Source organism: Helicoverpa zea, chromosome 1 (genome assembly GCF_022581195.2).
Source record: "Helicoverpa zea isolate HzStark_Cry1AcR chromosome 1, ilHelZeax1.1, whole genome shotgun sequence".
NCBI lineage: Eukaryota > Metazoa > Arthropoda > Insecta > Lepidoptera > Noctuidae > Helicoverpa > Helicoverpa zea.
The window spans coordinates 10,110,436-10,124,006 of NC_061452.1; the positions used below are offsets into that span (position 1 = coordinate 10,110,436).

The 13,571-nt window shown below is 37.1% G+C and overlaps 2 protein-coding genes across 2 annotated transcripts; both read right to left on the reverse strand.

Annotated features, from left to right (window-relative positions):
• Positions 1-73: 73 nt before the first annotated feature.
• LOC124630470 (myrosinase 1-like) lies at positions 74-7,593 on the reverse strand. The gene is made up of 9 exons (XM_047164432.1): positions 7,443-7,593; positions 5,447-5,535; positions 4,302-4,570; positions 3,764-4,168; positions 3,380-3,682; positions 2,155-2,289; positions 1,796-1,902; positions 1,323-1,458; positions 74-200 (listed from the first exon to the last, which is right to left on the reverse strand). Exons 1-9 carry the CDS (start codon positions 7,490-7,492, stop codon positions 186-188), a joined length of 1,509 nt encoding a protein of 502 aa, XP_047020388.1. The 5' UTR covers positions 7,493-7,593; the 3' UTR covers positions 74-185.
• Positions 7,594-8,748: 1,155 nt separating this feature from the next.
• LOC124633778 lies at positions 8,749-9,836 on the reverse strand. The gene is made up of 3 exons (XM_047169115.1): positions 9,705-9,836; positions 9,189-9,403; positions 8,749-8,947 (listed from the first exon to the last, which is right to left on the reverse strand). The coding sequence occupies exons 1-3, from the start codon at positions 9,834-9,836 to the stop codon at positions 8,749-8,751; spliced, it is 546 nt and encodes a 181-aa protein (XP_047025071.1).
• Between the last annotated feature and the right edge of the window lie 3,735 nt (positions 9,837-13,571).

The window sequence follows — 13,571 nt, forward strand, 5'->3', positions numbered from 1 at the left end:
AAATTATATGATGAAATATTACAATTCAGATCTGGGTGTTGTTATCTGTTGAAAAAGAAAGAATAGTCTTAGAAACGCTTAAATTATTTATTTGTTAACGATAACAAGCAGTGCACACATGCTGCCTTTTAATACAAATATAATACAATACTAGTTGTTACCACGCTCGACCCAACACCTCAGCTTCAGTTGTATGCAATCTGTCAAAACAATGTTAAGTTCGTAATGCTATTTACAAAATTAATTAGGAGGTAGGCTTTCTAAAAACTTTGAAAAGTACCAGGAAAATTAGAAAGTGATAGTTCAAGTAAATAGTAAACAATCAGGATGCTATTTACTTACGTACCAGACTATTAAAATTAAGAAGAAGCGACAGCGGCATTCTGTTCTAAGGAACTATAAGTGTGATAAAACATACACAGGTTTTAAATAGTAAATACAGAGTTAATAAGGTAGAAGATACATATCTTTCGTACAATAAGGCTTTATTCACATGCACACGTTCACGGTACGTCCGCCGAGCCGTGTAAAGTAAAAATGTATTGTGAAAGTGTCCGGCACGGTCACCGTGCCTTGTGAAAATTCTTCATGTTGCTAATACATTTCTATTTTACACGGCAAGGGTAAAGACCAAACTATATACATCATTTGAAACAAGCATAATCTACAAGTAGGCAATAGTAGCTGAACATGTTACAAGGCAATACACATCATATGACTGAATATACAGAAGATTAGGTAAATTTTCTTGGATTCGATATCGTTTTGCGGTTCGATAAAATATGATTTATCATTATTTTTCTATCTTAAGCAAGCCAATCAAAGGCCCAAAGTTTTATAGTATATATTTACGCCAAAATATTACCCTGACTTAACACTTGGAAGGTGCTTCCGTAAAAAATACGAAAATAACTTCGGTAGGTTGTAAAAAGTTCTAAAAAATAGAAGGGGTTTCACATTCGTAAATTAGTCGCAAGCTACTTACGTGAGAAAACTTACAAGTTTTCAGCTTTCAGATGTAAAAAATGCTGCAACCATAAAAAATGTATAACTAGACAAGTCATTAACTCCCCATCTCCAGGGTTAAGATCAAAAATCGGAGCGCAATCAAATCGATACCATTTCAAAACATGTGTCTTATTCAACTGCAACTTGTATAAAACCGGATGCATTAAATTAAAAAAGCCTCTACCACTAAAAGCATATACAACAAATTGGCACGAGGAAATAAAAGAAAGTCCAAAGTTGTAGAAAAGTTCCATAGCCAGCTACTTCTACAGAGCCCCTTTACTTGTAGTATCAAGTGAGCATTTGGTTCTTACACTGGGTTCGAAGAAGCGTGGGTCCTTCGGCAGCTCGCGCGTTGCGCACAGCTCCTTGAAGTATTCAGCTGATAGCTTGGGCCTGCGGGGCCGCGCTGGGTCCGTGATGTTCACGTAGTATAAACCGAATCGTTCACTGAGGAGACAGATTCATTTTAACATATGAAAAAAATAAAACAGAACTTTCTTAAGGTCGGTCCTTGGATGGGTCCCCATCTGGCTATGATAAGCTCCTCGTTCGATGGGCCCCGATCCCGATGCTGTCATGACAAGCTCCCCGGTGTTTCAGAAAGCATGTTAAAGTTAGTCCCGGCTGATATTTGAACATTTGAACAGTCGTTACGATCCGTGATTTAAGTTTTGTAGAATTCTTCCATAGTGTAAAGAGGGGCCCTATTTATTAAACTTTGATTCTGCCCTGCTTCAAACAAATTGTAGGCATGTGCCAAATGTGCCAACAGTACACTACTTACGAGAATCCAGCCCTCCATTCGAAGTTGTCCATGAGCGTCCACGCGGTGTAGCCGAGGACTTTGACTCCGTCATCGTAGATCACATTCAGGATCTCATTCAGGTAGTCCTGCGAACATATCAATTGTAAGTACATACATTAATGTAAGGGCTTTTCAAGAAAACCTTATATTACTGAAACTGAAGAGCCAATACAGACAATATGTAAGACGTCTTTAGGAATTAACTACATACAGACTACATTGTACGATTTTGAGATTGGTTAAGCACTTATTGAGACTACCGTGTTCAAGCAAAAAAAAACAAAGACACTCTTTAGCTTTATAATATTAGTATAGACATAATTTGACACATCACTTACGTTGAAGTACTTGATGCGGCCGTAGTCCAGCAAGGTACCGTAGTCAGAGAATCCGTTCTCCGTGATGTAAATCGGTGGGTCGTTGTATGAGCTCTTGCACCAACGCAGCAGGTTAGCGAAGCCAGTTGGCACTACCTGAAATTCATTTTCAAATCCTTAAACTCTAACTAAAATAATATCAATATGATACCTATGTATAGTAAGTTCAACTCAGTCTTGCGCGCGGCCTTATGTGTGGGTAACCCTTGTACATACACAGTGACTTTGTGTGCGTGACAAGAGGTACAGTCGGGTACAAATACAGTTATTTAGGGGTTACGGCTGTTTAAAGAAAAACAGTTATTACGTAATTTAATGTTTATTTATTTATAATGATTCTGAATCGCTACTTGAAAAATCAAATGATGAATTTTCGGATTCGCTACTCTCACCGAGGTAAATTATAAATTTTGACTCCATGTCTAAATGTCTATAGTATTTTTCTTTTTTCTTTTGTACATGTCGACAAGTATTATCCAACATCCCTTCATCAATATGACTTAAACGTTCATTTATGAGTTTCATTATTTCCGTCTTATTTTGGTCGACATTATGCGAAGCAATATTATTTTTTAAAATTCCCCACACATTTTGTTTACATTATTATACTAGATTATACGTCTTTTTACATTCCTAGTCCACACTTTTATTTATTGTCCGCGTACCCCCGAGATCTAGAAAATATGTAAGGAGTATTTAATTCATCTTAGATATTTCACCTCATTTATTTCTTAGATACTGTCAACGTCAATTTGAAAAAACTTATGAGAAAATAATGAAAAACTGTAAAATGTAATAATAAAAAGCTTTGAATGTTGTTTCATTTTTTGAAACGCTACCTGACTCCTTAAACATTTTCTCCGTGAAGAACTAGACATTTTCGTAAACGACTGTACCCATAACAAAAAGCGATAAGAACACGTCATGCTCGGACGACGTCACTGTCACACGAATGAAAGTTGCATATTTACAAGCCGACGCACACATAGGGCCGCGCGCAAATCTGAGTTGAACTATCTATACATTATATAATGGTAAACTTCTTCTGTCAACAGATTAAAACTAGTTTTCTAAATTTTTGCAGGTAATTATTTAGTCCAATCAGTATAGAAACTCAAGGTACCTAAATCGTGAATCTATGTTTCCTAGCATTTTATACAAATGTTTTCACTAAAAGTAAACTTACTCGAAGCCATTCTGAAGCTGAATCACCACCGACTTCCATAGTAGTAACTGCGCCGATATCCTTCAACCACGAGGGTGACTTAGCGATAGGGTCGACACCAGCGCCGGTGATCAAGTGCGTGGTGTAGTGGTTGATACCCAGGAAGTCTGACGTGCCCTTAATCCTCTGGATCCAGTATGCATCGAACTGCTCCAGGCGGGATTTCAAAAGGCCCTCAGCAGCACTCTGGCGGGCTACATTGTCAACCATGACCGATGGGTATCCTCCATCAGAGGTGAAAATTGGGTGGGCGAACCAACCGAACTAGACAATAAGTTTTTGGTTAAAATTGTATTTGAAAAGAAAAAATATAGTTTTGAATTGCATCTGTAATAGTCACTTTACCTTGAATTGGTTAGCCACTTCAGCAAGCGCTACTTGCTCAGCACTTTCAGGGTCGCTAGGTTCATACCAGATGGAGTTGATGGAGATCATGATCCTTCCGTTTTGAACAGGGCGGTAGGTTTCGTTGTACAAGTGGTAAGCTTCTGCGTGAGCCTTCAGCAGAGTGTCACTGCACAAGTAGCAGCCAACACCGTGGCTGTCAACTGCTGGGGCTTTCTTCTCGTCACCATAAGCATCTTCGCAGATCTCATAAGGTTCATTGAAGGTAATCCAAGATTTGATTTTGGTTCCGAACTCTTTGAAGCACAAGTCGGCGTAGTCACGGAAGTAATGGATCATCTTAGGGTTTGCCCAACCTCCAAGATCTTGTAGTGCTTGGGGTAAGTCCCAGTGGAATAAGGTGACCTAAAATATAATTTTATTCATTTTAACCACACACAAATAATTATTATCATTTTCAATCCGTAAAGACTGTTAGTAACGGCTACAAAGTTGTAAACAAAACTTTATTGATATAAAAAATGTTCAGTGAACTTACGAGGGGTTCGATATTATTCTCAGCAAGAGCATCAAGGAGGTCGTTGTAGTAGCGAATGCCGTCGGGGTTAACGACGTCAATGCGGCCGGTGGGCAGGATGCGAGCCCATGACAGTGAGAACCGGTAGAAGTCCACGCCGAGGTAGGTCAGCTCCTCAACATCCTCCATGTAGCGGTTGTAGGAGTCGCAAGCGATGTCACCATTGGTGCCGTCGGCGATCATCTCGGGGCGCGAGTGAGACAAACGGTCCCAGACATTTTCACTTTTGCCTGAAAAATGATGTAACAATTTTTCCTTTTCAGTATTCTAGTGGATTTACCCGACGATTTAAAGAGTCAGCGGAGTAAGTGAGTAATAATATTGTAATCCTATTCCTGAGAAATTCTTTTTGTTTAGGCTTTGACGATAAACAGACCGTGGGCCTTTCAGTAACGTAAGTAAATCTTTACAATACTAGGTAGGTATTTTGAATAGATTATTTTATATCAGTAGTGTAGTCTAATAAATACATGGTGCGATAATGATGTTAGATGATGATGTTATCTACATACTATTTCGTGAAACAAACATCTTGTTTTTCTGATTATCCAAAACACATACTTTAACTGATAAATGTTGATCGAATATCTGTCAAGACAGACACCATAATACCTGATCAAGATAAGATTTGTGACAGTTTTTTACATACCTATTATAAGCATAATGACAATGCAAAAAAATATATAACCAACAAAATTTTATTTATTTTATGCATGCCCATTACTCTTTTGACTAAACAATAAAGATACAAGTTTGATCATCTAGTTAACACAAAAAGTGCCCAATATTTCTTCTAAATAACGATTGAACATATTGCAATGACTCAGCAGATTTTAATATCACGTGAGGGTGTGGCTTAACTATAAATTATTTGGTAAGTAGCAAGAGGCAGGAACTTAGGATAGGTTATGGCCAAAGACGATATGTGAATGATCTCTCATGTAGAAAGATTTTATTTAAAAGTCAGTTGCGAAGGGACCTGCGATCCCTCGTTCCCTCGTTCATCTACTAGTAATGCCCTAGCTGTGGTTTATAAGAGCCAGCACGCCTTTCAACTGCCCATAGACCTTTTTTTAAAACCCCGTAAAAAGTGTTAGTAAACTTACCACTGACGTTCCAGGCCCCCTCGATCTGATGGGCAGCAGTTGCCACACCAAAAGTGAACCCTTCAGGGAACTTCCTAAATGCTATGCTTCTGAAATGTCATGAAATACAACTCATTTAATAAAATAAGTAGATATTCAATATGTAATTTTCTGCACAAGCCATGATAATGGAGGTAAAAGACAGAAGGAAGAAAAGACAATAGAGACCAATTCGTGAGCCTATGAAGAGCTTATAAAGTGAATGCTGCTCGGTCTTCGTCCAGAGAGCAAATTATTCACACTAAACAAACGATCCAAAAATACTCAATATCAAACACTCGTTTATTTATGTAAGTAGGTACTTTAAGATATTTAAGTACGACATAAAAATAACTTGATATTCAAAAGCTATTTTTAAATGCATATCATGTACGCCAATTAATGTATCGTTAGTATGCATCACACAATCGTTCGCATAAAATGGTTTGTGCGTCTTTCTCAAGGTAAGGTCTTGTTTTCACGGGGTAAAATTAAAATAATAATTAACCTTCCTCTAGTCAATTAAAGGAATTACATTGTACGGTTGACGGCACATCAGTGGTAACTCTCATGCACCTTAACTCAGTAATAATAAGTACGATTTTCCTATAAAACTGTTACCACTGACCTGAAGTTGACTGTACCTTATTAATGATTGAGCTAATGAATAATGATGAGACCTATAGTTATCTAATTGACCCAATAGTTTTCTGCAACTATTTAAGGTATAGTGGTTATAACTTCTGTGGGTCTGTGCCAGTTGCCATTGAGAAGGTTCATTGACCTCGTATGGTATCAGTTCCGCAATGCATCGCGTAATATAAAATATACGGATAGGATGATCATTTTCACCTAGCTCCAAACTATAAAGTCGACAAAAAATAATCGTGAAAATATTTTCCTTTAATGAAAATCTGGTACCTGTATTAGGTGACTTTACTTCTGACTTTTTAAAATTCTTTGACTTCCATTGGCTATACTTTGTCTTCCAATCGACTTTATTTGACTTTATTTATATGGATATTGGAATCGATAGCTTTTATCGCTATTCGAATCGGTACTTCAGGAGTTCTAAACTATGAGATAGAATTAAGATGACTAGATAAGATTGTGTCATCGAAAATATCGATCCCATGGAGCAAAACACGTGAAATTATCAAATTGTTTTGATTTTTTTGAAACGTTTTACATTATTCTATTCGGTTCATTTTATGCCCGTGGGAACGGAACACGCTGAGCAATTATTTGGCCACTTATTTTTTTCCTTTTCTAATTATTTGTGCCAAAGAAAGTATTTATCATTTCCAAAACACAAACTTCAGTCGGTAGCTTACTTAAGAATCGGCATTCATTAACAAGCTGCTAGACAGATAGACACATTTTGGCATTTAAACAATTACTGAGTTGTTGAATTAGGAATATTCAAAACTAACTTAGCCTAACTTTGTTTCGATACCCAAAGAGACATGTCCTTGCACTCTGTGTAACAATGGACAGTAAAAATCGATCCACGAGTGAACTTGATTGAAATCTGTCCCCGATATAATATCTTATATATTTGTTAACCGTTTGATACATAGGTAACGGTTAAGGCTATTGACAAAGTTTCACTTTGCTTTGATATAATTTTTTGATCTAGATCAGCTTCAAAGTTCTATTCGAATAACTTTCGAATTGATTTTAAACTTGGCGCCTTTCGGCTTGTCTGAGAGCCTTGTAATAACTCAGGTTCTAAAGACATTATAGCGACGACTTCTTTTTAACTTGATAAGGTATTCATGCATGTTATGGAGTGCAACCATCTGGTGACCAAACGATAAAAATATTAAAACTGTATCGCGATGTTTTAACGATCTTTATCTTGGCCTTCTTACAACTGTTATTGACCTCAAATACTCAAGTAAATAATTGAAAAGAAGCTTGTGCATTTGACTTTTAAAGCGAGTGCAGTTATTTAACGGTATAAAAACAAACTTACGAGTGGCAGAGCGCCAGCAGCGCGAGTATGGTCCAGCCTGACATCGCCATGGTTCCGTGTTGCGCCGTCGACCTCCTCCGGCGAACTGTTGTGTGCCGGACACCCAGCGACACAGGTTAGCTCGTCAAGTGCCCCAGAATTTTTGCCGGTGAGATAAATCAAGTATTCTGAAGCCGATAGTTTGAAGATAAACCATTGAGAGGGGTATTCGCTGACAGGGGATTATCGTGTTTTGTCATGCTAACGCAGCTTGGTTACACAACAGGTACAAAGTTAAGAAACTTTGTCGATATCGGAAGTACGATATCAGTGTTATCAAATAAAAAGAACTGGCTTCATCTATTGTTAGGAGGGAAGATTATTTGATTGAACTGATATCAGAATATGAGTTCAGCTACAAATTTAGCAAGAAATAAATAAGCAAAGCAAAGAGTGCCTTATTCACTTGATCTGATATATCTGTTAACATTATTATATTTAGCACTTATCACTGGAAAACAATAAGTTTAATTATATAGTAGTTGATGACACTATAATAGCTTATTGGTATCACTAGCTTTTTGAGATATCACATAACTTATTCTTTGATTTACTTAATTGCATAGAAATTATATAATCATAAAATCAAAAATGCTAATTGAACGTCTTATTCTTAAGAATTTACAAACGATACTACCTACTTAATTGTTTCTTCGGAACAACCGAGACTGTGGCATTACACCTGCAAAGGAAAATATTTACGTAATGCACTTCTGCAAGTCGAGGATTGTTCAGTATGCACGCGTCCATTTTCTTTGAACATACTTTTCTATTGATGATGATAGATAACAAAATAGTTTATTCTTCTTCAATGTTGCGACGCGGAATCAATTTAAATACTTATCGCTTCCTATTCACCTCAAAATTGCAAATGTAAATGAGTTAGTAAATTTTTTATGGTTTCTTTTCATGACCCATAATGTTTAAAACATCGGAACTAATAGGCTTACATGTAACGAAAAGTCCTTGTGTGTTCCTAATTAATTGTTTTATGCATGCCTATTTACCAGTGAAGTTAGATTTTCCACGTGAATAGACAATAGTTGCAATGGTTTCATGAAGAGAAGAATAATGTTTTTATTACTTAATCTAAATTGGCAGTAAAAGTAAATTGTAAAAATAGCAAAAAAAATACATTAGGCGTGAATGTAGTTTAATACTAAATAATGATATCAGTTACTTATTCAATTGAAAGGAAAAGTCAATGAACCTTGTTAATTTGACTACCTATTTGGTTATAATGTTTGATAGGTAGTTGTTGTCATTTCTAGGCTTCATCGAGGAGTCCTTGCATGACGCAGAGGTAGTCAACGGAGGTGGCTAACGAGTGCGTGAGGAGGATGCCGCGAGTGAGCACCTCACGGACCTTCCACACGTCAGGTGTGCTGGCAGGACGAAATGCGGCGGAGATCGCTCTCCGAGCTATCGCGGTCGGCATGAACCGCCCTGGCTCGTCCAGCCACCAGCTGTGAAAATTACTCTTATCAATGTGTCACTACTGATTGACGGGCCTAGAGAGCATGGCGTTAGAACGATGTTCGGAACTGGTGATGCGGGTAACCAGCTCTTGATGAACAGGTATTTGGAGTCGGTCATAAAATTTGTAGTACACACTTGGCATGATACGTATACGTATACTATAATTTTACACTTTCAGACCCAAGAGGTTGTTATAATCATTGAATTTTAAAGAGAAGTAAACCTCACCTCAAGAAAAGGCTTTCGTAAGTGAAGTAAGTGATTGCGACGACGAACACAGGGTATACTAGAGGCAGCACGACGAGGAGGCAGAGTATGAGCGTGCCGATGAGTTTAAGGAAGGTCGGGAAGGGCGCTCCGTACCGCCACAGCGAGCGCACGTCGCCCGCGAACTCCCGGGCCAGCACGCGCATGCGACCCAGCCTCGTCGCCGACCGTAGCTGCTGGAAACAAAATAAGCAGTTAATTTTTTGTGGCCTTTGGTTCCTTAATCTCAGGTGAAATTGAAAATCATTGTAGGTATCATTGGGTCTTGTGAGTCATGAATCCATAACGTTAATAACGATTATGAGAATGATGAGAATGAAAGAATATGATCAACAAGCAGCAACATAGATGGATCGAACTTAGTGCAAAACGACAGTTTATTATAACAATGTTGCCGATACTATTGAGCCTCCTCATCTTTATAGAGATGCTATCGTAAATATTTAAGGCAGTTTAAAGTCGAGGTCAAATATCCACCTCACGGATAGTAGAAGCGCAACCTCTTGCACGGGACTCATTCCACCGGGCGCAATGGCCACTCAACGCCAGCCTTTCACGAAATGGAGTGTAAAAACCCTCTCCGAAACGGCTTGGTCTCCGTCTGAACATTTTTCTTTCGTACAAAGTTCTAGTTGTCTATCTATAAATCTATCTACAAGACTGATGTTGATCATACTTCAACCATGAACACTTTATTTGATCTGCGATATGGTTTCATGCTAATTTTCTTCACAATTAGTTATGTGTGCAAGCAGCATTTTTGCGCAAATTTTATGTTCCTTAGTTGACTTAGCTCTTTCCATGTTTTTTTAAGGTTTAGCTTTTCATTACAGGCTTGTAATTTTGTAGGTTACATGTCACACTGATGTTTGTGTCAATTTCTGAAGCAATAATTTACATGTCATGACAGCGTTCCTGAATAAGTCTAGGTTTTATGCTAGTACGTATATTGTATACTTCCAGAGCTCCAAGCTTTAATCCTTCCAACCCATTTCCAACCTTAGTCAAGTTCTGTCGGAATTCTGAATGAAATATTACATTACGAAATGAAATGTCATGACCTCAAATTATTAAGTTTATTATTAAGTATTTACTCTTTGGAATTAGTCATCATCTCGTGAAATTCATTAAAGATAATAAATAAACTTGAGCTACAAAACAAAAGATAACACTGTTACTGTGATATCAATTTACCTATAGATGATACATTTTTGATAGTTATAGATAGGTAAGATTGATAGGTACAGTTATTACTCAGTTATTTGGTGTTTACTTTGGTTTCCGGCTTTATTGTAGGCATCTGCATATTTTTCCGTTTCCTCAATAACGTATTTTGAGTAAACAATTAAAGCTACGGTACTTTGAATGACAAATAATAATGCCCTTTTGTTGTTCCTTCTACATCAATCAATAGACACTACCTACGTAAGTGCCTAATTAAGAGACCTTGTTTAAAATTGACTTCTGTTACAAAAGATATTGAATATTAACAAGCAACAATGCAATAGCATTGGGGCACGTAATTGTGTTTGTAAATAGCATGGTTTTTGTCCGCTTGTGCACAAATGTTAAACGCACGTTGAGCCTACATTGTAAGCAATTGAACTTGATTGAGCGATTGCTCTGATGAATTATGTTAGGCGCTACTTTCTTTTGAGGCTTCTCAATAAAAAAAGGCTATTAAGTAAAGTTGTTTTCAGGAAGGAAGTAGATAGACGCAATGATTGAAAGTCAATTCATAGCTGTATTCATATCTATTCATAGTACCAACACAACCTATGGAAGCACGATGTTACTAAAAAGGTTCGTTCGATTACGCCGAAAGTCGACCTGTAGACTTTAAATTTTTTGGATTCATGGTTTATTCGTTCTTCGTAAGTAAGTTAAGATATTGTAAGTAAATATAATGCAATGTTGTCAATTGTTGATGATTTATCGTAAATATTGAACTTTTCTACCCCGATTATTCCCTAAACTAATTAAAATGGATGTTCACAACGGAATATCTCAGAACGCGAATATAACTTTCTCAAACTTTACTCGTAAGATTGCTAAAACATTGTTTTTAACTAGGTAGGTAAGTATAATTATAGCCCAAAGTTAGTGGCCATATACAATACATATCAGCGTTATCTAGTACTTTCCCGGGATTCCTTGAATAAAATCCCGAGAATTTCGGGACTGAAAATATGTCGGAATCCCGGGATCCCGGAACTGAATCATCTACGTACGAGTAAGAAGTTCTGGTTTCAGAGTTTTCTCAAATTCGCCTGACGGCCTCTGAATTGTAACGACTGCTGCTGAATAGCATTCGGCGACGTCGGCTTTACGTACCCAGCCGGGCTCGGGGGTAAAACACCGCCAATTACCAGATAACGGGCTGCTATATGAAAGTTTCTTAACTCCCAAAGCGATTCCATCCCGTCCCAGGGCAACCAGACGACATAATTCAATAAGTTAATTTTGTGCAGTAGGTTTTTACCTGGTAACACTAACATTCGGGTAGCAAAAAAATATATTAGATATAAACATCCCTACTAATATTATAAATGCGAAAGTAACTCTGTCTTCTGTCTGTCTGTTACGCTTTCACGTCTAAAGCACTGAACGGATTTTAATGAGAAAGAACATAGGATAGTTTTTATCCCGGACTTTTGAACAATTCTCTTGGAAACGCGATATAACCGAACTCTACGCGGCCGAAGTCGAGGGCGGAAGCTAGTAAAAATATATTAGGAATACTTATAGTATTATACCTACGTATTGCCCTATCGAATAAACCTGACTGATATACTAACTTAACTAGAAATGAAGTGATTCACCGATACCGTGCTATGTCATAAATAATTAGCGTAATTAACTGGAAGTCTAGATCACTATCTGACTTACTCCGACCACCTGTTTAGTACTTTAATCTAAAAATAATAGTAATGTGTGTTTACCTAAATAACATAACAGTGACAAGTGTCATATCTTCACGCTGATAATGTAAGTTGCCTAAATGGAATTACGGGAATTACTTATTCGATTTAAGAATAGGTGCTTCGATTTAAGCTTGTAAATTAATATGCTTTATGAACAAAAGTAAAAAAAAAATACACAGCTACATTTTTTGTATTAATTGGACTTTATCAAACGTAGTTAAACGGTGAGTCAAATCGTTTTAGCTCCCAACTAGAAGAGCAAACCTAAGGGTTAAATTAAAAGTAAAGAAATTTATTATGCCTCTTATAGAGAATAAAGTAAAACTAGAGAAAAGCTTTTTAAAATTAAAAACCAGTTTATTTACCTTCTTTTATTTTTAACAACATTCTGATAACTAATAAACAACATTTAAACATTGTTTACATAAGTATATAAACAAAAGACAAGGACATGCAACTGCATATCGTATTTGTGCATGCGATGATAATGTCAGTCTGGTCTCCACGTCAATGGCCGAAGCTTGACCTTTCATTACCAACAAGCCAGCACCTGGATTTGCTTCTCAAATTATCAATTTACTGTGAATAGGCTTTAACGGTCAAAAACTTTACAAAAATTAAAAATATTATTAGCAACAATGGAGTTTTTCTTTTCTTATCATGACGAACGCTTTTTTTTACTTTCAGTTTAGGTCACATACTCATAAAGTTTTGTAAGTCATGCACTAAGCTAAATTATATAGAAAGGTTGTTGGATTTATTGCTCATATAACAGCATAGGTAATAGATCGATCCATAAGTCTACATAGTTGGGATAAAGCTAGACTGCTGATTAACTAGAATTTCGGGAGATTGCAAACTGAAAATAAAACTTTCTCAAACTTACTCATTACTCAATTTTGATAGCATTCCATTCACGTTCTAAGGAACAATCAAAATAATAACTAACCAATTAATTGCACCTAGTATTATCAGAAAATGCAATAACAAAGGCTAGACTAGATAAGGTCATTGGCCGACTCTTGATAGGATACTTCAAGATACAGTACCTATAGTGTGGAAGCTTGGACTATGAAATGTTATTGTAAACATTTACATATGCACTTATACCCCTCCACTTCAAAAACCTATTTAATAAGTTGTGAGCAAATAGTCATTATATCAGATAACTGTCCTGTCTCTGTGACAGTATAGTTATCGGCACGAATCTTGAGCTCTGACCTACATCTGCGCAGAAGTGATTTATTAGCAAAGAACCAATCCCGAGTGACGGCTATGACGCGATGTACTGCGGGCCAATCACCGCTTTAGCCCGCCCCCGCGCCTCACTTCATACCACAAAAGGGACCCAATAAATTACTTCTGCGCAGGTGAAGGTCAGAGCTCAAGATTCGTGCCGATAATTATACGCTACGTGGTT

Coding starts and splice junctions, on each gene's coding strand:
- LOC124630470 (XM_047164432.1), bottom strand. CDS start 7,492: ATGGCGATGTCAGGCTGGACCATACTCGCGCTGCTGGCGCTCTGCCAC. Junction 4,571..5,446: donor GGGGGCCTGGAACGTCAGTG/GTAAGTTTACTA, acceptor ATCATTTTTCAG/GCAAAAGTGAAAATGTCTGG. Junction 4,169..4,301: donor AGAATAATATCGAACCCCTC/GTAAGTTCACTG, acceptor ATTATATTTTAG/GTCACCTTATTCCACTGGGA.
- LOC124633778 (XM_047169115.1), bottom strand. CDS start 9,836: ATGTTCAGACGGAGACCAAGCCGTTTCGGAGAGGGTTTTTACACTCCA. Junction 9,404..9,704: donor GCGCTTCTACTATCCGTGAG/GTGGATATTTGA, acceptor TTTTGTTTCCAG/CAGCTACGGTCGGCGACGAG. Junction 8,948..9,188: donor TACGAAAGCCTTTTCTTGAG/GTGAGGTTTACT, acceptor TAATTTTCACAG/CTGGTGGCTGGACGAGCCAG.